Source organism: Lipotes vexillifer, unplaced genomic scaffold (genome assembly GCF_000442215.2).
Source record: "Lipotes vexillifer unplaced genomic scaffold, Lipotes_vexillifer_v1.1 scaffold1417, whole genome shotgun sequence".
Lineage (NCBI taxonomy): Eukaryota > Metazoa > Chordata > Mammalia > Artiodactyla > Lipotidae > Lipotes > Lipotes vexillifer.
The window spans coordinates 612,601-639,425 of record NW_006778171.1 but is presented as its reverse complement, the minus strand read 5'-3'; the positions used below and the strand labels follow the sequence as shown (position 1 = coordinate 639,425).

The 26,825-nt window shown below is 50.0% G+C and overlaps 1 protein-coding gene across 1 annotated transcript in view; it reads left to right on the top strand.

Annotated features, from left to right (window-relative positions):
* The window catches only part of SLC2A9 (solute carrier family 2 member 9), a 187,766-nt gene that overhangs the window by 56,890 nt on the left and 104,051 nt on the right, over positions 1 to 26,825 (top strand). The window contains 1 exon segment of the mRNA XM_007451507.1: positions 19,606 to 19,738. Coding sequence (XP_007451569.1) covers positions 19,606 to 19,738 — 133 coding nt within the window.

The following is a 26,825-nucleotide window of genomic DNA, read 5'->3' as shown; positions in this document are numbered from 1 at the left end:
CGGAGCGGCTGGGCCCGTGAGCCATGGCCGCTGAGCCTGCGCGTCCGGAGCCTGTGCTCCGCAACGGGAGAGGCCACAACAGTGAGAGGGCCACGTACCGCAAAAAAAAAGAAAAAAATTAGAGACTGTCACCTCCGCATCCTTGCTGCCACTTCAGAGGTCCTCACAGGGTGATGTCCAATCTCCTTCAGACGACCTTCCGAGATCTGAATTTTCTCTTTTAGATAATTTAGCCTTTCCAATGGGGCAGTGTGAGTCCTGTTAGCTCCCTGAGTCGGCTATAATTGAGTCTTCCTCTCCAGCGGTAGGAAAAAGAATTCTGTTCTGTGTGGGAAGGGCTCTGGCATCTATCAAGTGTTAGAGCTCATGTCTGAAAATTGCAATTTTTAAGGCTGATTTAGTGACCACTTCCAGCCGTGTCATTATGTAAGTGCTTATCGGGCTTTTACTGAAGCTGTTGAGATTGATTTACACACTCTCTCTCAGTGGCTCCCAAACCCCAGACCTGCTGAATCTGAAACTCTGGGGGTGCGACTTAGCAATCTGTGTCTTAACAGTCTCCCCCACCAGGGAATCTGATGCCTACTCAGTTTTGAGAACTCCAGGGAGAGTGATTCAGAGCAAGGACCCTGGGACCAATGCCTGGGTTAGGATCCTGGCTCTACTACCTACTAGCTCTGTGGCTTTAGACACAGCTAAGCTCTGTGCATCTTTGTTAGTAAAACGGCAATAAGTGTGCACAGCTCACTGAGTTCTTGTGAGAATTAGATGCAACTATACACTTACAGTTCTTAGGACTCACTCCTTAAATATTAGCTCCATTTGGCTTCACTCTGTATAAGGCATATGCTGGACCCCTCACCGCCTCACCTCTTTCCTGTGAACCATCAGAGTTAGCTGTTCCCACCTCAGTCTTCCTCAAATGACAGTCCTCTCTTAAGAGACTTGCTTTGTTCTGCTAAGAGTCTACATGTAGTCTGCTACATGGCTAATGCCATGGGTGGCGCGTGCCCCTGGGCTAGGGGCGCTTCAGCTCGGCCCATATCTCAGTTTGCAGGCAAGGAAGGTTGAAGGGATACAAAGGTACATTTAATTGATCTTGAAGCCATGCCATCTGGCATTTTAAAGACAGTCTCTGAAGCTTGCCTGAACTTTGCCGTCCTGTCTTTGAGACAGCTTCAGGGGAAAATGGTTAGCCCAGCTGCCCTCTGAGTAGGCGGCCTGGCATGGGTGTTGGAAAGAGTTTCCTGAGCCCCAAGAAGGAAGAGGTGGGTGGCTCTGGAGGTTTTCTTGGTCCTAAGTGTGCTGCCCTGTGACTCACATGGCCCCAGCAGCCAGACTGGTATGCCTCAGAGGGAAACCTTGAAGGCAGAACAGTTCAGCAAATGTCAGGCAGAGAGCAGGGTCATTGCATCCTCAGACCTGGGCCCTGAGCTCCAAAAGTTCACATTTGCTGTGTGCCTCTTCCACATGTTAACTCATGGAATCCATGCAACCACCCTATGGATTAGGTACTGTCGGTATCATCCCCATTTCATAGATGAGGACACTGAAGCAGAGAGAGATTTACAAATGTGCTCAAGGTCACACAGGTAGCGAGCTGCAAAGCTGGGATTTGAATGCAGGGTGCTAGAATCCCTGCTGTTTTGGCCTTGGCCTTTCTCAGGCAGAACCCAGCTCAATAGAAGTGCTTATAACAAAATGCTCCCTGCCCACAGCCAGGTCGCACTGTCTGTGGTCCAGTATAACACGTTCTCTTCACACAAATGCTTCTGAACAGCAAAGGTACACCCTTATCACCTCCAGAAGTTTGGCCATTTTATCATCATCCCCATCTCATGAGGCTGTTGGAAAGACAAGATGGATCTGAAATGCCTTGTGATCTACATATTGCTGGACAGGAGTCCAAAGAGATTACATCACCTGCAGCCTCCAGTGCTCTCTGTGCAATGGCTCATTCTCCCTGGGGGCACTGTCATCATTAGACCCATTTCTCAGATGAGGAGAGCAAGTCTCAGGGATATTCAGTGCCTGATTCTGGGCTGCATGCCTGCAGAGGAGGACGGTACCCTCAGCCCCTGGCCACCCGGCCCAGCCCCATCCAGTGCACCCTGTAGTGGCCACTCTCTCTTGGAAATAGGTCCTGAGCCAACTCATGCAGGCCCCTCACCACCCTGGGATGGGGGGAACCTCACAGGTAAGATCTGAAGTGACGCCAGGAGGCTGAGCCTCCAAGATGGCAGCTCAATCCCATCCTGATCTTGGATTTGCCCGACTGTCTAGTGCAAGTCACTCAGTGCCTCTGAGCCCCAGTCCCCCCATTTGGAGACTGGGAGGGCAGGGATGATCCTTCATTCACACAGCAGAGGAGGAGATGAAAGGGTGGAGCAGGAGACCTAGAATTTGCAAGCAGTGGGCTTCATCCACATCATCTCACTTAAATTTCATCTTAACGTGGGAAGTAGGTTCTGTCATCATCCCATCTTACAGGTTGGAAAATGGAGACTCTGAGGGGAAACCTTGCCCAGAGCTATCTGGCCGGTGATCTTGAACATGATTTAAACCTGGGGAGGCATTACGAGTGTGTTATCATATGTGAGACCCTCAAGCACAATGCTCAGTCCTTCCCTTCATTTCTGTGAGGACAGGCGTGTCCAATTCACCTGTCGTCCTTGGAGCATGTACCCTTTACCCAGAAGACTCGCAGAAGATATTATTGAATAAATGGGTAAAAGCTCCACCCCCATTTCCGAAGGAGTTGTCCTGTTTCAGGAATCATGCTAAGCTCTTCACTGGCATTGTCTGATGTGATCCCCACAACACACAAAAATCCTCTAGGACCTGACTGCTATTATTATACCCATTTTGCAGATGAGCAAACCGAGTCCCACAGGAAGTTGGAGAACTTGCCCATGGCCACCCACTAGCCAGGGAGTCTGGCCCAGACCCTTGCTCATATCGCCCTGTACGTCTGTAACCAAAGCAGTGCAGCCCAGGACTCTCACTTGACAGGGAGCTACTGCCCAAGACCCGAGCACAAAATCTGGGGCACTCCGTGGCGCTTCGTCCAGATCCAGACTGTGGTCGGGTGCCCTCTAGTGTCTGCAGCCTGCAGGAGCCCAGGCCCCCATTTGGACTTTGTCTATTGGTGATGTATTCATTCATTCAACAAACATTTATTGAGCACCTACTGTGTGCCTGGCACTGTTCTAGGCTCTATCCAGCAGTGAACAAAACAGCCAAGGACCTCTGGCCTCATGAACCTTGCATTTTGGTGCAGGACACAGATCAGAGGCAGATACATATTTAAAGTCAGTCAGTAATGGATGCTGTGAAGCAGAACAAAGCAGGAAGGAGGGGGAGGGTGGCGAGGGAGGCTATTTTAGGCAGGTTTTAGGCAGGCAGGGTCAGGGGGGGAGAGGCCTCTGGGGCTGAGATGCATATGAAGCATGGGAGCAGCAGCAGAGGCGGATTGCTGGGGGAAGAGTCCTAGCGCTTTCCCAGAGATGCCTCTCCGGTAACTCTCACCTAACCTGGCTTCTTCCCACCCCCTGCTGGTCCTGTCCATCTCCCACCAAGTCTCCAACTGATGCAGCGCCTCTCCCTCCCCCACCACTGCCCCTAAATTCAGGCACTTCTCACTTCTCCTCTGGACCCCTCCAGGAGACTTGCATCTGTAATTTCTACCTCATATAGCCATATAATTCTGACTAACTCAAATCAACCAGTATTTATTGAGGAGACACAATGCACCAGACCTCACAGAGAGGAGACAGGCAAAGTCCCTGCCTGCAATGAACTCGCTGCTAGAGGGGCAGATGGAAGGGACCACAGACAGGGGCATTCCGTGCAGAAAGCCCAAAGGTAGAAAGACCACCAGAGCAGCCCTAAGGCAGCAGGGGACGCCCAGGGAAGCCTTTCTGGAGAGGGTGGTATCCACCTTAAGGATAAGGGGACAGTTAGGTAGCCAGGTGCTAGGGAAGGGAGACACCATTCCAGGTAGAGCAAATGGCCAGTGCAAAAACAAAAATAAAAATAAGAAGACTGAGAGAGAGCTAGGCACATTTGGAAGCAGAGTGGCTCAATAAGAGTGCCACAGATTGAACGAATGACAACATGAACTAGTTAAGGCAGTGAGATGTTAGCATTGCTTTGAAAATCCAGCCCCATATCCTTGGTGTGCAGAGAATGGAGGGTACTCAGAGGCAGAGGGGATGGGAGCATGCACATAGGTGCAGCCTAGCATCTTATAGATGAGGAGGCAGCACCCGAGAGGGAGGGGTGCCATGCTTGTTCATTGGTGGGTTCAGCAAAGAGCCACCAGGGGAGTCCGTGTCCAGGGAAGGGGCACCAGATAGCTGACAGAGACTCCAAGTGGGACAGAGCACCCAAGGAGGAGGGACAGTGGCTACTGAAATTAGATGGGAGCCCCAGATTGTGGGTAAGCTGGCCTTTAACTCCTACACTTCCCGCTCATGTCTGAAAGGTGAGTTTCATACACTCAATCCAGACACGAAGTCACAGGCTCAGGGTAGCAGATCTAATCGCAGACACACTCTTCAATTAGGATGGACAACTTGTGTTGGCTCAGGACCACAGCAAAGGGAAAAAAGAAGCAACATCTCTTGGCTCCCAACCACGTACCAGGCCCACGCTAGGATATCGCAGCTGTCAACCTCCCAGCAACCCTGCAAAATAAGTGTTAATTACTCTTCTCATGCGATTCCAGAGAGAACAAGTAATTTGCTTAAGGCCCCAGAGCTAGTAAGTAGAAACAGAACTGAACTTGGGTCTAATTCTGAAGCTGAGTGGGGCTGTGAAAGGCCCAAGGTTATGGCCCAAATTTGTGACCCAAAGTCTTGGAGCTCATTGGTAACTAGGCTGGTACCTGACCGCTGGCAGTCACACCATCCATATCCCCAGAATCCAGGTCATCAATAGGAAAGTCAAAATCATAGGGCGTCCTTGTGCTTCTGTGAGCCTTAGAACAAACCACATTTCTTTTTTTTTTTTTTTTGCGGTACGCGGGCCTCTCACTGTTGTGGCCTCTCCCGCTGCGGAGCACAGGCTCCGGACGTGCAGGCTAAGTGGCCATGGCTCACGGCCTGAGCCGCTCCGCGGCATGCGGGATCCTCCCAGACCGGGGCACGAAGCCGCGTCCCCCGCATCGGCAGGCGGACTCTCAACTACTGCGCCACCAGGGAAGCCCCAAACCACATTTCTTTTTCTTCCTTTCTTGAGCTCCATTTGGAGGACACTGATCTGCTCACAGATGAGCCACAATGAGGATTTGTAGCAGGAGGTGACAGACGAAGCCGTGGTATGACTGGATCAGAACGATGAGACCCAGAAACCAGGATGATTCAGCTAGAACACAGGAGCCTGACGAAGGGGTTCATCATGGGTTTCAAGTTGAGGCAGCATTATTTAGAAAAGAATGCTGGTTACCTAATTCCCTCGGGAAAGAGAACAGTGATCTCTGTAAACATATTGTCAGAGAAATTGGACTGCCTAGGTTAAGAGCACAGAGCTGGGTACCACACTGCCTGGGGTGGGTGTACCACTCTGCCATTTATAAGACGCATGACTATGAATGCATGACTTAACTTCTTGGTGCCTTTGTTTTCCATCTGTCAAATGGGAATGAAGGCAGGGGTGTTGTGAGGGTGAAATCGAGTTACTCTGTATGAAGCACTCAGCAAATTCACACGTGCTCAGTGTCAGCCTGTCACTGTAGATTGGCCCGGGGAGGCACTCTGCAGGTCAACCACCTTTAAACATTGCATGTATTTCTCTCTCTAAAATGAGGAAGGGACAAAGTTGATTTCATGGAAAATTTTGCTGCAGGACTTTTAACCCCTCTCTCCACCTCTCCAGCCTCGGTTTCCTTATCTGTAAAATGGGAATAATAGCTACTGACCTTACTTTCCCATAAGATTGCTCAAGAACCAAGCAAAGCAGAAGACACTCAAACCCTTTGAAAAGCAGAAACATGTTGTAGGAAGCGGGTAGGGAGCTGGCGTTTCTTGAAAGGTGACCCTGCACAGGTCACTGCACTCATATGTGGCACTTGGGACAACTTTCTGAGAGGTGAGTGTTACGCCCTGGGAGGGTAATTTCAGTATTATTTCTAAGACAGGAAAATGCGAGGGTAATCATACAGCGATGTTCTTGAGGTGTCTTTTGTTGTTGAAGTCAGAGTCAGACCATGAATGTGTACAGGAAGTCCCCTACATACGAACAAGTTCCATTCCGAGAGCATGTTCATAAGTCCGATTTGTTCATAAGTCCAACAAAGTTAGCCTAGGGACCCAACTAACACAATTGGCTACACTGTACCAGCTATATCACCACTGATTTTACGCTTGCTTCCAGACATCCTGGGCTTGAAATAAAGATACTGTACTACTGTACTCTATACAGTCCTGTACAGTAAAGTACAGAGAAGCACAACCACTCGTAGAGGATGCCCACAGGTGACAGTGTACGCCAGACACGTGAACTAACTTACGTGATAGGACATGCAAACACACGTTCGCATCTTTGAAAGTTTGCAACTTGAAGGTTTGTATGTAGGGGACTTACTGTACCTGAATCAGCGATTCTAGAACAACACATTTGCTGCAGTGACCTGAGCATCTTAGCCTCTGGATTGTACCCTGTGGGGTCAGGTGGTGTTGACTTCTGCAAGATCTGGAGTGGAGATGGTGAGAGACTGACCCATTATAAGGTGGTGTAGTGTGGTGCAGACACAGCTGGGGACATGGTCCCCACCCCAGGGCTCTGTTAGCTGCAGCCAGCAGGGTCCCCCTTCTGGAAGGTGGTTGTGGGGACATCGAGGTCATGGGTTCCATGCACGTTCATTGACCGGTGCTTGTGAGACCCAGCTTGTGACAAGTAACAAGCAAGGTGCATTCAACCCTTTTACAAAGCATCCCTTCGGAAGGTGACTGTTTCTCCCTCACTGAATGGCTGATGCACAGACCTGCCCCTCACCCTGGTGGAATCCGTTTTGGTAACAGCATGAGCCACTGGAGCTGAGCTCGAGTGATCTCTGATGAGTTCTGTACAGAACTTTCTACAGGGGAGCAGGATTGGTTCAGCCTAATATCATCTGCATATAAATTCACTATTTAGCTAGCAGCTGCCGCGAGGGAAGGCAATGGGTATTGCCTCGCACTGAGAACCATGTGGTATCAGGAATAATGTCACAAAAAGAGCCCCGTGCACAGTTCAGAAGAGCCACGCTCTTATTCAATTCTGTCCCCCAATTTCACACATGAGCTTGCCTCAGCTACTTGACCTTTGTGGGTCTCATTTTTCTCTTCTGTAGACTGCAAATTATAATCATACCTCATAGGGGACTATTATTTATGCTACTTTAGCCCTTTAATAGGACACCATGTAGGGAAGTTTTAGCTTTTATATATATGTGGTGTGTGTGTGTGTGTGTGTGTGTGTGTGTGTGTGTGTGTGTGTGTATTTAGTACTTTAAAAGCAGGGGTGTGTGCTATTTCAGGGGTCTCTATCGTACCTGCAGCATCGCTTACCTATGCCATTCATCTTACTCAACACGTATTCAGTCAAGAAGCATTTACTGAACACCTGCCAAGTGCCAGGCATTGGGAAGAAACATAAAAGAACATGGCAGGGGGCGGCCCTGAGACGGTCAGTGTAGTCGGAGAGACATACCCATAAAGAAATACGTGCTATACAGGTAACAAGTGCTTTCATGGAATTCTGTACCAGCAAGAGATGTCATCCAGAGGAGGAAATGCTAAAACTGTGAGGATACGTGGATGTTCTGTGGATAAGGGCAGGCGTTCCTGGGAGAGGAAGCAGCAGGTGCAAAGGCACAGCATCATGAAATCAGCTTGTTAGGCTCAGGGGCGCCCTCAGGTTGGCAGGACCAGAGCAGAGGAGCAGAGGGCTCCTCTGTCTAGCCAGTGGCAAGGCTGGAATCCTCGAAGGGTGCTCATAAAACAGGGCTTTGTATTCCAGGCGAAGAGATTTGAACTTGATCATGAGGGTAGTAGGGAACTGCTGAAAGTTTAGACAGAAAAGTAGCTTAGAACGTCAGATTCACATTTTAGAAGCGGATCACTCTGAGGCTACGAGGGGAAAGCAAAGAATGCAGTAGGATTTCGGGACAGTTAAGATGCTGTTGTCAGAATCCAGGCGAAACGTTGTAAGAAACTCCCCTAAGGCAAATGCTAGCAAGGTAGAAAAGGTGGAGGCGCACAAGACAGAGATTTCAGAAACAGAGCCAATAGCATTATATGCGGATAGACAGCAGATCGGATGGCAGTGGGAGGCCTGTGAGTTAAAGGCAGGAATGGAGGTGATGTCGGGTTTCTTAATTGAATTTCTGGACAGGTGGTGATAGCCCCAGCTGTGGTCCAGCGATAGGCATGCGTGGGCTGGGAGGTGGGGGACACCATGCAGAGATTATGGAACCCAAGGGTTATCAGTGGAGCTGTCCCCTAGGCAACTGTAAATGTGAGTTAGGGGTCCCAGTAAGAGGTGTGGCCCGGATGCGGAGGTTTGGAGTCACGGCCCCATACATGTGTCTTAGGTTGGGTTCCCCAGGAAAGAGACACTGAGATGGAGATTTGTGAGCAGGAAGTTGATTGGGGAGTGTTCTCAGATCAACACCTGTCAGGCAGTAAAGGAAGCAGGACTCAGCAGAGGGAGAGGGTGAGCTGCCCTCAGCCGCAACAGAGGTGTCAGCCCGCAGGGAGCATCGGACCTGGGAGGACCCATCAGAGATGCACCACTTTCAGGCAGGCGAGGAGAGGCCTTTGTGCCTCCACATCAGCCAGCCACTGGGTGCAGCTTGCTCCTAAGGAGGCATGAGTTGCCTTGTGGAGGAAGCATCCTTCAAGGGCATGTGTGTGAGGGAGGGCAGGGACCCACCTGCTCTCTCATAGCCAACAACACTCCTGGCAGCTGGGGGATGAGCCCCTCATTTCTGCGCCACACACCACTGTCTGCCGCAGGTGGAGGTGAGGCCCTAGGTTCTCAACTGGTTGCCACTGGAGCCACCTGGACAGCTTGAACAACCCAGCGCCCAGGCCACACCCCCAGGCCAATTAACCCCAAATCTCCGAGTGTGGGAGACCATGGGCATCAGTAGTTTTCAAAATCCCCCAGGTGATTCCAATGTGCAGCCAAGTCTAAGAACCACTGCCCTGGGGGAAGTGATGGAGATGAACAGAAAAGAGGGTTGGGCTCAAATCCCTGGGAAGGTGCTCAAAGAAATGAGAAGAACCAGGAGAGAGGTGTCCTAGAAGGAAACAGGCAGTGGATTCCAGAAAGAAGTGCTCCCCTGCAGCAAGAACCCATGTGGCACCATGCCTGAGGGAGAGGGTGACCCAGCTGCTCTAAAATATACCTGGGATTTGGCTTTAATCGGGCATTGTAAGGTGACAGACACGGAGACACTACCTTTGAAAGAAGAGTTTATTACTCACAGTCCCCTTGTGAAGGTGCACACCACCCCATGCAGGGCCACACGAGGAAGCACCAGGATATGTCAGGAGGCAGAAGGAGAGAGGGCAGGGCGCGGCCCAGAGCCTTTATTGTGGCTTCTGTGGGAAGGAATGGGGGAGGCAAGCTTGGGAAAGCTCAGGATGGCATAGTTTGAATAATTTCAGGTGGTCCCAGGGCTACAGGGGCTGTCTCTACTTGTCTGGTACCTGGCCCTGGGGTGATTTAGGGCAGGGGGCATATTGACTTGGTGTGTCAGAGTTAAACAGAGGAAGTGGTTGGTGTGGGCTCTGGATTGGTTGGTTTGTATGTCAAAGGCATGCTCCCAGGCAAGTTGTTTGCTAGGAATTAGCTAGCCTGGGGGAGTCTCTCCAGGATCAGTAAGGCTCCAAGATATCAACTCATCATAAAACACAGGAAGTAAAAAGCAAGGTTAATAACCAGCCCTGAGGGCCCTCAGCTTGGAGGTCAGAGTGGGCTGGATTTCAGCCTCAACTCACCCCCTGGGGGCACTGGGCACAACTTTCACAGTACACAGTAGCCTTGACCTTGGATTCCTTGGGGCTGCAGAGGAGATGACTCTTCAGAAGAGAGAGAAAACGAGATGCAAACTCCCAGGTCAGGGAAACTGCAGTGGGAGGGGGCTTGATCCCAGGGATGGAACTCTCCAGAATTCCTGTGAAAATGCTCACAAGGAAAGAATATCCGCTATAAACGTCCTGCCAGCCCCAGGGAGCTGACCTAGTTCTTTACCTCTTCCATCCTTGTGGGGAGGGGGGTGGTCAGACGCTGGGTAGAAGCTGGGGGAGGGCAGGGGGAGGAAGAAAAATGAACCTCAAACATCTAGCTCCCACCCCCACCTCTTTCCACTGCAGACTCCAGCTCGATGCAAGCTTGGACTGGCAGGGGGAGGGGGGTGGAAAATTCGTCATTCAGTCAGGTTGATTTTTAAACTGTGACTCTGGGACCATCTAAGACCCCTGAGATGGGGTGGGGAAGGGCACCCTCAGTGATTACATTTTGAATGAATGTAGGAGACAAAAACCAAGGTTGTGATTCGATGACACCATGAACTCTATGTCTTTAAACTTTGTTGCAGTTACATTTGTAAAGTATCCAGCATGGAGCTTGACACTTGGAGAGCTGGATGAATGTTAGCCTTGAGTCTAATGAATGAGATCTTAAAAATGAAGACATATAAAGAAAAATAGCCCATTTCATCCCCCAAATAGCCTTGTGGGGGAGATCTCCTTCCTCCCCTTCTCACCTCCAGTAGCATGGAGCTCAGCGGCCTTGGGAGCCTGTCCTGGCAGTGGCAGGAGTGGCCACCAGCATCACCTTCCCGGCTCCGCTTGACTGGGGGGCGATGGCACGATGTGATGTCCTTAAATTAGAACCTGACTTGGGATAAGATCAACGATTCCAGCTCTACTTAAAAGTTTTTGCTATCTCATCATGTTCCAGGAGGGTTTTATATATGGAAAGGCCTGAGGTCATCTATAGCTTGGGGGAAATAGGACCTAGAAGTCTATTTTAAAAAAGGGAGCCTTGCAGATGAAAGAGGAAGATAACTGAGTTATGGCAAGACCCACTCACCTTACCTGAGAGAGAGTGATAATCATCCCGGCAGACAAGATAATCCATTTTTCTTCCCTCCCAAGTAAAATAAGCAAGTGTAAGGGCTCTGACCTCATGCTTTACTGAACACAACAGGCTCTAACTGGCACCACAGGGACTCATCTGAGAGTCACTCTCCGTAGCACTTAGTGGTCCCATGTTAGGTGGTTCATACTGTAACCAAAAGTGGGGTCTGGCTGCTCGCCCCTCAAAAGCCAATAAAGAGGCAAGTTGGTGGAAAGGAAAGTTTGCTTTATTTCAGATGCCGGCAACCGGGGGTTGGCGGGGGGAGGGCGGACTCCTGTCCAAAAGCTGACTCACGGCCCCCCCTCCACAATCAGGGGGCAAGAGCTCTTATAGGTGGAGGGAGGGGACTACATGCAGCAGCAGCACAGTCAGCTCCGACAGTCATCTTGAAATTGGTCACATGGTGGTCTGATCGGCATCATCTTGACTGTTTTAACTACAGTTAATCTTCATTTCAAGCGTTGGTTTGTTCCCATTTCTTTGAGTCCAGTTCTTGGAATTGTGGCAGCTCATGTCATGGCTACAGGCTGGTCATCATGTAGTTAACTTTTTCCACCTGGTGAGGGTTTTAGTATCTATAAGACACTCACAGGATATGGCTCAGGGTATTATTTATAGCCCTTGAATAAAAACTAAAGGGCCCTGACTATGCTTAATGACTAAGCTATTATTATTTAGTCCTGTTGGACTGTTTTCCTTTGTTTCTGCGTTTTCTCACTTCTCTGATTAAACTTATTCTTTGGCTAAAGTTTTTCCACAGACAAAAGGTAGGTGGAGAACATAGTGCTGGGGGCCAAGGACCATAGGGTCCTGCTCCATTTCAATACATGATTTTTTAAAACATGCCTTTTCGTTTGAATAGCTCCTGAGAAAGAAATGCAGGACTTCCCTGGTGGTGCAGTGGTTGGGAGTCCGCCTGCCGTTGCAGGGGACATGGGTTCATGCCCCGGTCTGGGAAGATCCCACATGCCGCGGAGCGGCTGGGCCCGTGAGCCATGGCCGCTGAGCCTGCACGTCTGGAGCCTGTGCTCTGCAATGGGAGAGGCCACAAGAGTGAGAGGCCCGCATACCGCAAAAAAAAAAAAAAAAAAGAAAGAAAGAAATGCAAATGGCAGGGCTCTTTGCAACAGTGATGGTATGTAAGAAGCCCCTTCCCACGCTCCTGTGTTTCTCCAGTAGATATTTATTGAACAACTACTATGTGCCAGGCATGCTCTCTGCCCTCAGGCAGCAAGAAGTCTAAACTGTAATGGGAAATGCTGAGACCTCGGCTCGGTGCTAGGACTAGGTACCCAGGAGCATCTTTGAGGACCACTGGAGGCTGATGGAAGAGGTCAGATCCCCTGGGTCTGGTGGCCTCATGGTCCCTCCCTGGTCACTGAGGCACATGTGACCAGGCTTCATGGATCAGAACTCAGGTTCTGGGGTCTGAGACCTGGCGTTCAGTCGGGGCTCTGTGACCAAGTTGGAGCCCTGATGAGTCATTTAGCCTCTCTATGCTGTGGTGACTGTTTCTGTAAACTGGGCATCATCATGGGCTCCATCTCAGTGGACAGCTGTGAAGATGCAAAGAGATGGTCTATGTGATGAACTTTTCATGGTGTTTGGTAGTGAAAACTGCTCTTCCCTGTGGAGTGCTAGTGTGTGGATTCCTAGGCTGAACACTTCATACATCTATTAAATCATTTAAACCGCCCCCCCACCCCAACGACCAATGTATAGGCATAAGCATTATCCTCATTTTACAGATGAGAAAACTGAGGCATGAGCAGTTAGGTCACTTGCCCAAGGCCACAGAGAGTGGGAGAGAGGCAGCATTCAAATCCAGACAGCCTGCTCAGGATCTGTGCCCAGGTTGCAGGTCACTGCTCATAAGTGCTCACGATAGTTATCACGTCGTTGGCAGATCAGACATGTTCATTCATTGTTATAAATGCTTAGATAAAGCACTTGGTGCAGCCATCCATAGAAGCAAAGCATTGTGGCTATTTGTATTATTATTTGGGTGGGTCACATGGCATAATATGGCTGAAACATTCTACTTAAAATGATCAACGACCCACATACCCACTCGTACTTTTCTTGGCAGAAGATGGGCAATAATTACTCCTGAATACAACATCTCTCCCTATGACTACCTAACATTTCTGGGAAACCTCTAAACACTCACTGGAAAGAGCCAAGTTCACGTAGTCTGCTGTTGGCTAAGCTCAGTGCCTCGGGAGTAAACTGTTGCCCGAGCTCTGCTCTGGACATTCCCGCTGTTCTTCCTCCCCGGTCCAGACACCGTCAGCACCCCAAGCTGGGGCTCACCCACCCTGGGGTCAGTAGCATCAGTTTTTCTCCAGAGATGGAGCCCAGATCACAGCTACCAAAGTGATCACCGTTAGGAAAGATTGCATTTAAGACGCTGTGGATCACGGGCTGTACCACCGACTGGGCTTCTCAGTAATACTGGGAATCCATTCAATGTACTCACAGACTGCATGATTCCAGAAATGCTGAATTGTAGATTCGGGGAAATAGGGGGTGTCCATCTCAGTTCAAAGGCTCCTGGTTGTTCTCAGAGCCAGGTCCAAGCGCCATGGAATAGCAGCAAAGCCACCCATGACCCAGCATCCACCCAAGCTCCCATGTCTCCAGCATCCCCGGTCCTACATTTCCTCTACAGTTGTTGTTCCCAATGAGCCTGGGTGGATCATGCCTGGGCACATCCGTACTTGCTGTTCCTATTCCAAGAGTACCCTTCCAGCTCCCCTCCTCCTTTCACCCAGTGGCAGCTCCAAGGAGGCCACCTCTGGGAGGGGCCTCTCTAATTTGTTGCTGTGGGAAAAGCTTGGGCTTGATTCCCACCTGTGCAGGTGCTGGCTGGAGGCCTCAGCACAGATATTACATTGTCTCCACATGTCTTCCGTGCAAATAGCACCAGCTGCTGGAAGGTCAAAAGACACAATCGTGATGAGCTCACACCATGCCTGGCACATAGTAGGAGCTTAATTGGGTTGGTTCCCTTGTCTTTTTCCCCTAGCTTTCCGGTTTTGCTCTTACTGAGACAGTAGCCAAACTCTAAGAGAAAACAAAATAAACACACACACACACAAAGATGTAGTGAAAACTCTACTTATATGTATGTCATTTTTTTATTCCATGATCTTTTTAAAAAATTAAGATTTAACTCACATACCATAAAATTCATCATTTAAAAGTGGTTTTTAGTATATTCACAAAGTTGTGCAACCATCACTCCTTTCTAATTCCAGAATATTTTCATTACACCGGTTGATGAAAAATTAATCAGTCGATCTAAGACAAAAATGGGAAATTTTATTGAAGCCAAATTTGAGGATTATAACCCAAGAAGAGCAGCTCAGAAAAGCTCCGAGAACTGTTGCACCTGTTAGAAATGAAGGCAGAGTTATATAAGTTTTTTGAGACAGAGGGGTGTACATTAAATGACATATTATTGACCATTTACACAATCCAGATCCAAGTGTCATCATGGCCCCTTCCAAGATCAAGAAGGAATGTTATCTTTAAGGAGCTGTCTTGTTGATGCAAGGAGACTGTTCCTCTTTATGGCTGAGCAGGTATTGCTGCTGATGGGGGAGGTTTGGTGGATGCATAATGCAGATGCACAATGCACAGTAGAGGGCAGAGGAGCCAAAGGGCAGGGACAATTTTTTATTTAAAAATTTTCTTGTCTTGCCGTAAAATATGAATTTTATTTCACACCCCAAAAGGTAACCCCACACCCATCAGCATTCCCTCTCCGCTCCCAGCCCCTCAGGGCCACTTGCCTGATATGCAGCAAAGCCAGTGTACTGCACGGGGTTGTGGTGAAGGAAAGTACAGCATTTATTGCAGGGCACCAAGCAAGGACAACAGGCAGTTCCTGCTCAAAAGACCCGAACTCCCAGATGGCTTTCAGGGAAGGGTTTTTTTTTTTTTTTTTTTTTTCCTTGCGTTATGCGGGCCTCTCCCTGTTGTGGCCTCTCCCGCTGCGGAGCACAGGCTCCGGACGCGCAGGCCCAGCGGCCATGGCTCGCGGGCCCAGCCGCTCCGCGGCATGTGGGATCCTCCCGAAACGGGGCACGACCCCGCGTCTCCCGCATCGGCAGGCGGACTCTCAAGCACTGCGCCACCAGGGAAGCCCTCAGGGAAGGGTTTTTTTTTTTTTTTCCTTGCGTTATGCGGGCCTCTCCCTGTTGTGGCCTCTCCCGCTGCGGAGCACAGGCTCCGGACGCGCAGGCCCAGCGGCCATGGCTCGCGGGCCCAGCCGCTCCGCGGCATGTGGGATCCTCCCGAAACGGGGCACGACCCCGCGTCTCCCGCATCGGCAGGCGGACTCTCAAGCACTGCGCCACCAGGGAAGCCCTCAGGGAAGGGTTTTTTTTTTTTTTTCCTTGCGTTATGCGGGCCTCTCCCTGTTGTGGCCTCTCCCGCTGCGGAGCACAGGCTCCGGACGCGCAGGCCCAGCGGCCATGGCTCGCGGGCCCAGCCGCTCCGCGGCATGTGGGATCCTCCCGAAACGGGGCACGACCCCGCGTCTCCCGCATCGGCAGGCGGACTCTCAAGCACTGCGCCACCAGGGAAGCCCTCAGGGAAGGGTTTTTTTTTTTTTTTCCTTGCGTTATGCGGGCCTCTCCCTGTTGTGGCCTCTCCCGCTGCGGAGCACAGGCTCCGGACGCGCAGGCCCAGCGGCCATGGCTCGCGGGCCCAGCCGCTCCGCGGCATGTGGGATCCTCCCGAAACGGGGCACGACCCCGCGTCTCCCGCATCGGCAGGCGGACTCTCAAGCACTGCGCCACCAGGGAAGCCCTCAGGGAAGGGTTTTTTTTTTTTTTTCCTTGCGTTATGCGGGCCTCTCCCTGTTGTGGCCTCTCCCGCTGCGGAGCACAGGCTCCGGACGCGCAGGCCCAGCGGCCATGGCTCGCGGGCCCAGCCGCTCCGCGGCATGTGGGATCCTCCCGAAACGGGGCACGACCCCGCGTCTCCCGCATCGGCAGGCGGACTCTCAAGCACTGCGCCACCAGGGAAGCCCTCAGGGAAGGGTTTTTTTTTTTTTTTCCTTGCGTTATGCGGGCCTCTCCCTGTTGTGGCCTCTCCCGCTGCGGAGCACAGGCTCCGGACGCGCAGGCCCAGCGGCCATGGCTCGCGGGCCCAGCCGCTCCGCGGCATGTGGGATCCTCCCGAAACGGGGCACGACCCCGCGTCTCCCGCATCGGCAGGCGGACTCTCAAGCACTGCGCCACCAGGGAAGCCCTCAGGGAAGGGTTTTTTTTTTTTTTTCCTTGCGTTATGCGGGCCTCTCCCTGTTGTGGCCTCTCCCGCTGCGGAGCACAGGCTCCGGACGCGCAGGCCCAGCGGCCATGGCTCGCGGGCCCAGCCGCTCCGCGGCATGTGGGATCCTCCCGAAACGGGGCACGACCCCGCGTCTCCCGCATCGGCAGGCGGACTCTCAAGCACTGCGCCACCAGGGAAGCCCTCAGGGAAGGGTTTTTTTTTTTTTTTCCTTGCGTTATGCGGGCCTCTCCCTGTTGTGGCCTCTCCCGCTGCGGAGCACAGGCTCCGGACGCGCAGGCCCAGCGGCCATGGCTCGCGGGCCCAGCCGCTCCGCGGCATGTGGGATCCTCCCGAAACGGGGCACGAACCCGCGTCTCCTGCATCGGCAGGCGGACTCTCAAGCACTGCGCCACCAGGGAAGCCCTCAGGGAAGGGTTTTTAAAGACATTGTGAGGGAGGGTCTCCCAGGGTGCCGGATCAGCTTGTATACAATTCTCTGATTGGTTGATGGTGAGGCAACAGGATGATGGTTCAGGAATCTAGACGTCGGTCTTCTGGCTCCAACCAGCCTGGGGGTCTATAAGCTGATGGTCAGTCTGGGGTCTGCCTGCTGATGGTCAGCAGTTTCCATCTAGTGGTGAAACCGTGTACCTCAGATTGGGACTTGAACCCACGGTCTTTTAACTGAGATCACACACCTGGTCTCAGGACTTAATGAAGCTCCGGTTCTTGATGTCTCATTGCAGAAAGAATTCAGTGAGAGACAAAGTGATCTGTAAGAAGTGGATTTATTTAGAGAGAAACACACTCCACAGACAGAGTGTGGGCCATCTCGGAAGGCGAGAAGCCTCAAGATACGGCTTGGTTAGTTTTTATGGACTGGATAATCTCATAGGCTAATGAGTGGGAGGATTATTCCAACTATTTTGGGGGAAGGAGCGGGGCTTTCCAGGAACTGAGCCACCGCCCACTTTTTGGCCTTTTATGGTTAGCCTCAGAACTGTCATGGTGTCATGGGTGTGTCATTTAGCGAGTTAATGTATTACAATGAGTGTGTAATGAGGCTTAAGGTACACCGGAAGTTGAACCTTCCGCCATCTTGGACCTAGTTGGTTCTAACCAGTTTTTGTCATGTGCTATGGTGGCAGGAAACCCCCGCATCTTGTAAACAGTGGGGGTCCATGGGCAGACAAAGAAAAGCAGGAAGCTCCAGACTGACAGGAAACCACATCTTTTGGGTGATAAGTGTCCTGGAAGCAGACAAAGAAAGATGAGGCAATTCGGGAATCTCTTGTGTCCAAATGTAACCTGTTGTTCATTATGCTCGCATTACAATAAAATTAGCCTTGCAGATAAGTACCCATCATGCACCGACACCCTGACACTTCTGATCTAAGCCAAATAAGGACAAATACCCCTCCTCCCCTTGGGAAGATGGAGCTGGGATGAAAATCAAGGAATTCAACCCCCAAACTCCTCCTTCCACAGGGAATATTCCACACCTTCATTTGTATACCCTGGCTTTTGCCAAAGAAGCCCAGGACAGCAGCTCACCTGTCTGCCACTCTCTGAGAGCGTGTTGTTGCTTAAATAAATTCTCAAGTTACCTTCTTAACCTCCCTGCCTTGTCTCCGAATTCTTCTGCAACGAGACAAGAACCTTAAATTCACCGGGAACAAGGGCATCTGAACCTTCGCCCTGTGCGAAGCCTTTCTAGGTCTGGATGTGTCTTCTTTTCTCCTTGTACTTTCTTAGGAAATGAAACATTCAAGAATTCCACAGTGAGAACTTTGGGTTTTTTTCCTCTTTCTCCCCATCAGAACTGCTGTCTACTGATGTTCTCTCCTTTCAGAGACACAATGAGAGTTTATTTGTAAACCTGGGTTTTAAAAAAAAAATCAGGAAGAATACTGCCTTAATCAGCATAATAATATGGGCCCCCATGCAGCATTTAAGCTAATAGGCGAATGGTGCTGCTTGAAGGGACTCAAAATGCCTCTTGAATGGTGGGTGTTGCCTGCTTGCCTTTCACAGCCAGTGGGAAGTGACAAGTTCCCCCACCTCAGGGGTGAGCTGTGCCCAAAGGCCCACCACCCTCACTTCCCTGGGGACGTGGAAAAGCTCCAGCCGCCCTTCACTGACAGGAGCAAGATGGGTCGGATATCCTGGGCCTCGGAGGCGTCTGGGTGGTGCCACCCGCATAGTAGTAGTTTCCTCTGTGTACCTACTGGGTGCCAGGCCTCACAGTGAAAGCATCATCTGATCCCACTCTCACGCCTGCCTGAGGGGTGCCTGTGGCTGTCCCCATTCCCCAGGTGAGGAGAAGGGGATTCCAAGGGGCCGTGAGAATGTTTCCAAGGCCACACAACCAGGAAACAGCTGAGCCGCTTCAGGCCAGACTTGATGCCCCAGGGGCCTCTGAGTTGGCCAGCTCTTGGCTTCCCCGCACCTTCTCGGAGTCACCCTTCAGGTAACCACCTGTCAGGATTCACCAACCCTCTGCATGGAGATACCAAACACGTGGGCCTGGTGCTAAACTGCTCCCAGAAGGGAGACCCCTTCCAGGGCCCGAAAGTGGGCTCTTGTCTGATACTCGGAGAGGAATTGTCCAAGGAGACACACATGCTGACAAAGCAAAAGACTTTATTGGGAAGGGGCGCCCGGGCAGAGAGCAGCAGGGTAAGGGAACCCAGGAGAACTGCTCTGCCACCTGTGTTGCAGTCTCAGGCTTTAGGGCAATGGGGTTGGTTTCCGGGTTGTCTCTGGCCAATCATCATCTTGCTTGTGCCCATACTTGGTCTGACACAGGGTCCTTCCTGGCGGTGTGCACATCTCTCAGCCAAGATGGATTCCAGCGTGAGGGTTTCTGGAAGGTTGTCAGGACTTATTATGGACTGGCATCTCCTCCCTCCTTCTGGCCCCTCCCGAATTCACCCATTTAGTTTTAGGACCTCCTGTTGTGAGACAACTCATGCAAGCGGTTATTATCATGCTTGGCCAAGGCGGGCGGTTTCAGTCAATGGTTCCCTAAAAAAAACAGTGTCCAGTCGCTCCCCAGCCTTTGTTCTTGGGGCTCACACTGTGCAGAGGGACCCTGTGCAGACAGCAGGAGCTGCCTGGCCCAGGGGCCTAGCCACCAAATAATGACTGAAGTCCTCATCATTCACTGGCCCTCTCTTCTCCCTTCAGGAGAGCACCTGGCCATACCTGTTTGGGGTGATTGCCGTCCCCGTCTTGGTCCAGCTGGTGAGCCTGCCCTTTCTCCCTGAGAGCCCACGCTACCTGATCTTTGAGAAGCACGACCAGGCTGGAGCTGAGAAAGGTAGGGACCGCTTTGTCTGGTCCATGTGGCTCTGGCCTCTTCACAGGGGTCAGCGCTGCAGGGCATGCTGGGTGCCCTAGGACACCCTATCCCGTTTCATCTTCCCAACAGCCTGCTATGGGTGGCCCAGAGTGGGGACACAGATCAAAGTGTCAACTGAAAAAAATGCACAACGTGAGAGTTGTGAGTTAAGTTTTTTTGTGTGTGTGTGTTACGCGGGCCTCTCACTGTTGTGGCCTCTCCCACTGCAGAGCACAGGCTCTGGACGCGCAGGCCCAGCGGCCATGGCCCACGGGCCCAGCAACTCCGCGGCACGTGGGATCCTCCCGGACCGGGGCACGAACCCGCGCCCCCTGCATCAGCAGGCGGACTCCCAACCACTGCGCCACCAGGGAAGCCTGTGAGTTAAGTTTTATTTGGGGCAAAATGAGGACTATAGCCTGGGAGACAGCATCTCAGATAGCTCTGAGAGACCGCCCCAAAGAGGTGTGGGAGTGTCAGTATATATGATTTCAGTGAAAGGGGTACGTACAGTCAAGCACACATTTTGGCAGACGGCTGCTGCTGGTCACGAGCAGATGTCTCCGTTAATGATTTTAGTGCTTTTCTAGATACGAGGATATGCAAGAAATTTCAACTCATAAAATCTTCTCCTGAAAATATCTGTCTGAAGGCCTGTTCTGCCAGTTTTTCCCAGAGCGCAGAGTGCCTCATTCCTGATCCTTGCCCGGAACTCCTTTCAGGGGCTGTTGAAGGTCAGCAACTGCAGTGTCAAGTGACTTAATCCTTGTAGAACCAGATAGCAAGTGACAATTTTATGGTTAACAACAGGGAGCCTGGAAAAGCCAGGACAGAGTAGGATAAGGCCCAGGTCTGCTCACCTCTGCTCAGTGTCTCTCGGTGGTCACCTCTCGGGTTGTCCCAACCCCAGAGATGCTGCATATTTCTTAGTGGTTTAAGTCTATCCCGGCCCTCCCTGTGCTCCTCTCGTCCTCACTGATCAGCTTTCCCATCTTAACATTCACATGCAAGGAAAGGGAACATACAAGCACAGAATGAGCCCTCACACCACACCAGCATGGGGCCTCTGCAGCAAGACCCACTTGACCATTCCCATTAGCCCTGCAACGGAACAGAAATATACCCATTTTACAGGAGGGAAGCATGAGGCCCACGTGGGGCTTGGCAGTCATCTTGTGTAGCTTTCTGGGCCAGATTCAAAGTACAGCTTTCAGAATCAGAGACATTTCTACAGCCCGGAAAAGGCAAAATCATTTTGCCTGGAGACTGACAATGTAGAATGAACAATAGCATACCCATTCTTTTAGTTTCATAAAACAAGACTTGGTCGGCAGCACCGAGGTTCAGCATGAGGGCTGGGAATAACTAGTGCTGCCTTCACATCCCAGCTCTGCAGTCTGACCTTGACCAATTCTTTTCACTGTTCTGATTCTCAGAATCCTCATCTGTAAAAAGGAAATGATATAAGCCTCCCCCGTGGGCTTGTTGTAAGGATTAAATTAGATGACATCTATATCTATATGGTCCACAGTACTACCTGCTGTCATGATTACTGAGGACTCTGTCCAGTTTCTTATTATCCATATCGTGTCCTCTAATCTAAATTTCCCAAATGTCCACATCCAAGAAAAAACTGAGAATTATATGTAGTCCTTAGCTCACTATAATTTGTGCAACATCTTTTAAAATCCAAACAACCTAAGTATTTTCTGAATTGACGTGTCATAATGAAGTACTAATAATTGCCTATGTCTGTCCAGCAGTTTGTAGTTCAGATCTATTTCCTCATTTACGACATTTCTATAACATGAAATCAGAGAACATTATCATTACTTTCGTTTTTTGGATGAAGAAACAGAGGCTTACAGGGATGAAATGACTTGTCCAGGGCTGTGGTTATATGGTTTCTGGATTCTAGAGGCCTTTAAAAATTGATGGAAAGGACAGATCTTTCTTCGGTAGATGCCCAAATACACAAAATTTGTGAAGCGTGGTGGTGGGGATGGAACTTGAGCCCCCTCCCCCAGAAGCCCACAGGGGACCCTGGTTAAAGCTCCTCCCCCATCTCACAGCCAGCAAGTGACAAAAGAAGGACTGGAATGCAAGGGTGATTTCCCTCCCACCACCCTCACGCACAGAGGGACACAAGTGGGTAGTGGTCTACGGGGCTTCCCATGGGGCCCTTGGGGAGGCAAAGTATCCAAAAGTCAGGCTTCAGGGAAGGAGGCTGATGGTCAGATGGTTGGAGGCTCTGCAGTAAAACGAAGGCAGCTGAGAAGGAGCCAATGGGATCTGATTTCCAAAAGCAACTGGGTTATAGGTTGTTAGAAGACAGCAATTCCTCCAGCTTGATCTCCTGGCATGTGAGGATGCCCATCTGGCTCCACTGGGGAGAAAATCCTGGGAAACGCTCCAATTAAGTACAGTCAGAATGGGCAGTGCATACAAATGCCAGACAGCAAAGAAGGTTTAAAAGATTTATTTCATAGCAACAACACGGAGTGAGAGAGAAGGCCAGTTGTAAAAATTGATAAATATTACATGTACACTTTATAAAAAGAACAAAGATGTTGGCCTTAGGTTGAAATAGAACATTGAAACCTGCATCTATACTAATAAAAGTGCTAAGTTCACTCCAGGCATTCAGCAAACAATGGATATTTACTGTGCCGGGTACTCTGCCAGGTGGTGGAGAGAGGAGAGTATAAGGTGGTCTTCCAGCCTTCCAGGAGGTGAAGGGGGCATCTAGTTACGGGAGGCAGACACACTCCTCAATGCTCATCTGCATTGAGAACATTTCATTCTAAGCACTTCACATTTGTTAGATTGTTAAACCCTCACAACAACCGTGGAAAGTAGATTGCATTATTATTTCCATTTTAAGACAAAAACAAAACAAAACTGAGGACAAGATAACTTAACCAAAGACACAAAGCTAGCAAATGGCAGTGCTGGGATTTGAACTCTGAAAGTCTTGCTCTGGAACCTATGAGCATAAATAAAACACACTCTATTACCTACCACCTTGTTTGGCACCATGGGAGATACACCTTGGCCAGTCTGTTGGTAATTTGGTAGAAAGGACCCTGTAGCAGTTAGCTATTACCATAATAATGCTGCATAACAAACCACCTCGGAACTCACTGGCTGAAGACAATGGCAGTTACTCTGTTAATCTTGACAGGGCTTGCCCTTGCAACTCTTCTTGTCTCAGCAGAAGCTCTCTCACATAGCTGGTGGTCAGCCAGCCGATCCAGGATGGCTCAGCTCTGTTCCATGTACCTCATCCTCCAGCAGGCTAGCTCAGGCACATTCTCACAGCAAGCACAGAGGTCCCAGAGAGGAAGCGAAAAACACGAGCAGTTTTTCAAGCTTTGAATCAGCTAAAATACTATTGGACAAAGTCAAATGATCAAGCCCCAGAGTCAGAGTGGGAGGGGCTACACAGTTACAGCGCAAAGGACATAGATGTAGAGAAGCAATGAATGGAGGCCATCAATGTATACAATCCATACCACACTCCCCTTTCCGGCTTTCCCATCCTCCCCACCCCCAGTTCAGAGTGGCAAGGGGTTAAGTTCCAGCTCTGAGTCTAATTTCTTTGTGCCCTCTTGCACAAAGTTGGGGAGAAGTCCCCAGCACCTAAAAATGGGGGAAAGAGCCCAAACTTCCACTGTGAGAAATGGTGTTTATTTAATTGAATAGAAATGAAATATGAGAATAGGGAATATGATAGGGCAATGCTTCAGACACTGGAATCAGGGAAGTTGCATCTATCAGGACCTTTTGGGTTAGAGGAGGCAGAAACTCAAAACAGCATAAGCAGGCTTCCCTGGTGGCACTCCTGCTGTCATGATTACTGAGGACTCTGTCCAGTTTCTTATTATCCATATCGTGTCCTCTAATCTAAATTTCCCAAATGTCCACATCCAAGAAAAAACTGAGAATTATATGTAGTCCTTAGCTCACTATAATTTGTGCAACATCTTTTAAAATCCAAACAACCTAAGTATTTTCTGAATTGACGTGTCATAATGAAGTACTAATAATTGCCTATGTCTGTCCAGCAGTTTGTAGTTCAGATCTATTTCCTCATTTACGACATTTCTATAACATGAAATCAGAGAACATTATCATTACTTTCGTTTTTTGGATGAAGAAACAGAGGCTTACAGGGATGAAATGACTTGTCCAGGGCTGTGGTTATATGGTTTCTGGATTCTAGAGGCCTTTAAAAATTGATGGAAAGGACAGATCTTTCTTCGGTAGATGCCCAAATACACAAAATTTGTGAAGCGTGGTGGTGGGGATGGAACTTGAGCCCCCTCCCCCAGAAGCCCACAGGGGACCCTGGTTAAAGCTCCTCCCCCATCTCACAGCCAGCAAGTGACAAAAGAAGGACTGGAATGCAAGGGTGATTTCCCTCCCACCACCCTCACGCACAGAGGGACACAAGTGGGTAGTGGTCTACGGGGCTTCCCATGGGGCCCTTGGGGAGGCAAAGTATCCAAAAGTCAGGCTTCAGGGAAGGAGGCTGATGGTCAGATGGTTGGAGGCTCTGCAGTAAAACGAAGGCAGCTGAGAAGGAGCCAATGGGATCTGATTTCCAAAAGCAACTGGGTTATAGGTTGTTAGAAGACAGCAATTCCTCCAGCTTGATCTCCTGGCATGTGAGGATGCCCATCTGGCTCCACTGGGGAGAAAATCCTGGGAAACGCTCCAATTAAGTACAGTCAGAATGGGCAGTGCATACAAATGCCAGACAGCAAAGAAGGTTTAAAAGATTTATTTCATAGCAACAACACGGAGTGAGAGAGAAGGCCAGTTGTAAAAATTGATAAATATTACATGTACACTTTATAAAAAGAACAAAGATGTTGGCCTTAGGTTGAAATAGAACATTGAAACCTGCATCTATACTAATAAAAGTGCTAAGTTCACTCCAGGCATTCAGCAAACAATGGATATTTACTGTGCCGGGTACTCTGCCAGGTGGTGGAGAGAGGAGAGTATAAGGTGGTCTTCCAGCCTTCCAGGAGGTGAAGGGGGCATCTAGTTACGGGAGGCAGACACACTCCTCAATGCTCATCTGCATTGAGAACATTTCATTCTAAGCACTTCACATTTGTTAGATTGTTAAACCCTCACAACAACCGTGGAAAGTAGATTGCATTATTATTTCCATTTTAAGACAAAAACAAAACAAAACTGAGGACAAGATAACTTAACCAAAGACACAAAGCTAGCAAATGGCAGTGCTGGGATTTGAACTCTGAAAGTCTTGCTCTGGAACCTATGAGCATAAATAAAACACACTCTATTACCTACCACCTTGTTTGGCACCATGGGAGATACACCTTGGCCAGTCTGTTGGTAATTTGGTAGAAAGGACCCTGTAGCAGTTAGCTATTACCATAATAATGCTGCATAACAAACCACCTCGGAACTCACTGGCTGAAGACAATGGCAGTTACTCTGTTAATCTTGACAGGGCTTGCCCTTGCAACTCTTCTTGTCTCAGCAGAAGCTCTCTCACATAGCTGGTGGTCAGCCAGCCGATCCAGGATGGCTCAGCTCTGTTCCATGTACCTCATCCTCCAGCAGGCTAGCTCAGGCACATTCTCACAGCAAGCACAGAGGTCCCAGAGAGGAAGCGAAAAACACGAGCAGTTTTTCAAGCTTTGAATCAGCTAAAATACTATTGGACAAAGTCAAATGATCAAGCCCCAGAGTCAGAGTGGGAGGGGCTACACAGTTACAGCGCAAAGGACATAGATGTAGAGAAGCAATGAATGGAGGCCATCAATGTATACAATCCATACCACACTCCCCTTTCCGGCTTTCCCATCCTCCCCACCCCCAGTTCAGAGTGGCAAGGGGTTAAGTTCCAGCTCTGAGTCTAATTTCTTTGTGCCCTCTTGCACAAAGTTGGGGAGAAGTCCCCAGCACCTAAAAATGGGGGAAAGAGCCCAAACTTCCACTGTGAGAAATGGTGTTTATTTAATTGAATAGAAATGAAATATGAGAATAGGGAATATGATAGGGCAATGCTTCAGACACTGGAATCAGGGAAGTTGCATCTATCAGGACCTTTTGGGTTAGAGGAGGCAGAAACTCAAAACAGCATAAGCAGGCTTCCCTGGTGGCACTGTGGTTAAGAATCTGCCTGCCAATGCAGGGGACACGGGTTTGAGCCCTGGTCCAGGAAGATCCCACATGCCGTGGAGCAACTAAGCTGGTGCGCCGCAACTACTGAGCCTGCGCTCTAGAGCCCTCGAGCCACAACTACTGAGCCCACGTGCCACAGCTACTGAAGCCCGCCTGCCTAGAGCCCGTGCTCTGCAACAAGAGAAGCCACTGCAATGAGAAGCCCGTGGACCACAAAGAAGAGTAGGCCCCGCTGAACGCAGCTAGAGAAAGCCCTCGTGCAGCAACGAAGACCCAACACAGCCAAAAATAATTAATTAATTAATTAATTATTTTAAATACTATTTAAAAAAAACAGCATAAGCAAGAGGGAAGCTTTTAACACATGTCCCTAGGAATGGGATTTGAGGGCACCAATAATTACCACTCTTCTTTCTGGCTCAAGTTTGACACCAATTGAGAGATGGATGCAGAAGTGGAGGAGGTGCAATAAAAATGTCACTTTTAATTTGGATAAAGAAAGGCCACTTGGCAAATTGGCTTTTGGACTGATGGCCAGGAGAGCCTCATAACATGGTACTCATGGGCTGCCAACGGGGCCACCCCGAAAAACGCAGAACACGGAAGAAAAGACTGTGTTCTCCTCCAACCAGACAGATCTCAAAATTAAAGGGAGGGGGGCCTCCCTGGTGGCGCAGTGGCTGAGAGTCCGCCTGCCGATGCAGGGGACGCGGGTTCGTGCCCCGGTCCGGGAGGATCCCACATGCCGCGGAGCCGTGGCCGCTGAGCTTGCGGGTACGGCAAGGGAAGAGGCCACGACGGTGAGAGGCCCACGTACTGCAAAAAAAAAAAAACAAAAAAAAAATTAAAGGGAGGAACTAAGCTGTGTGGGCCATTTCTCTCCCCAACTTACCAATGA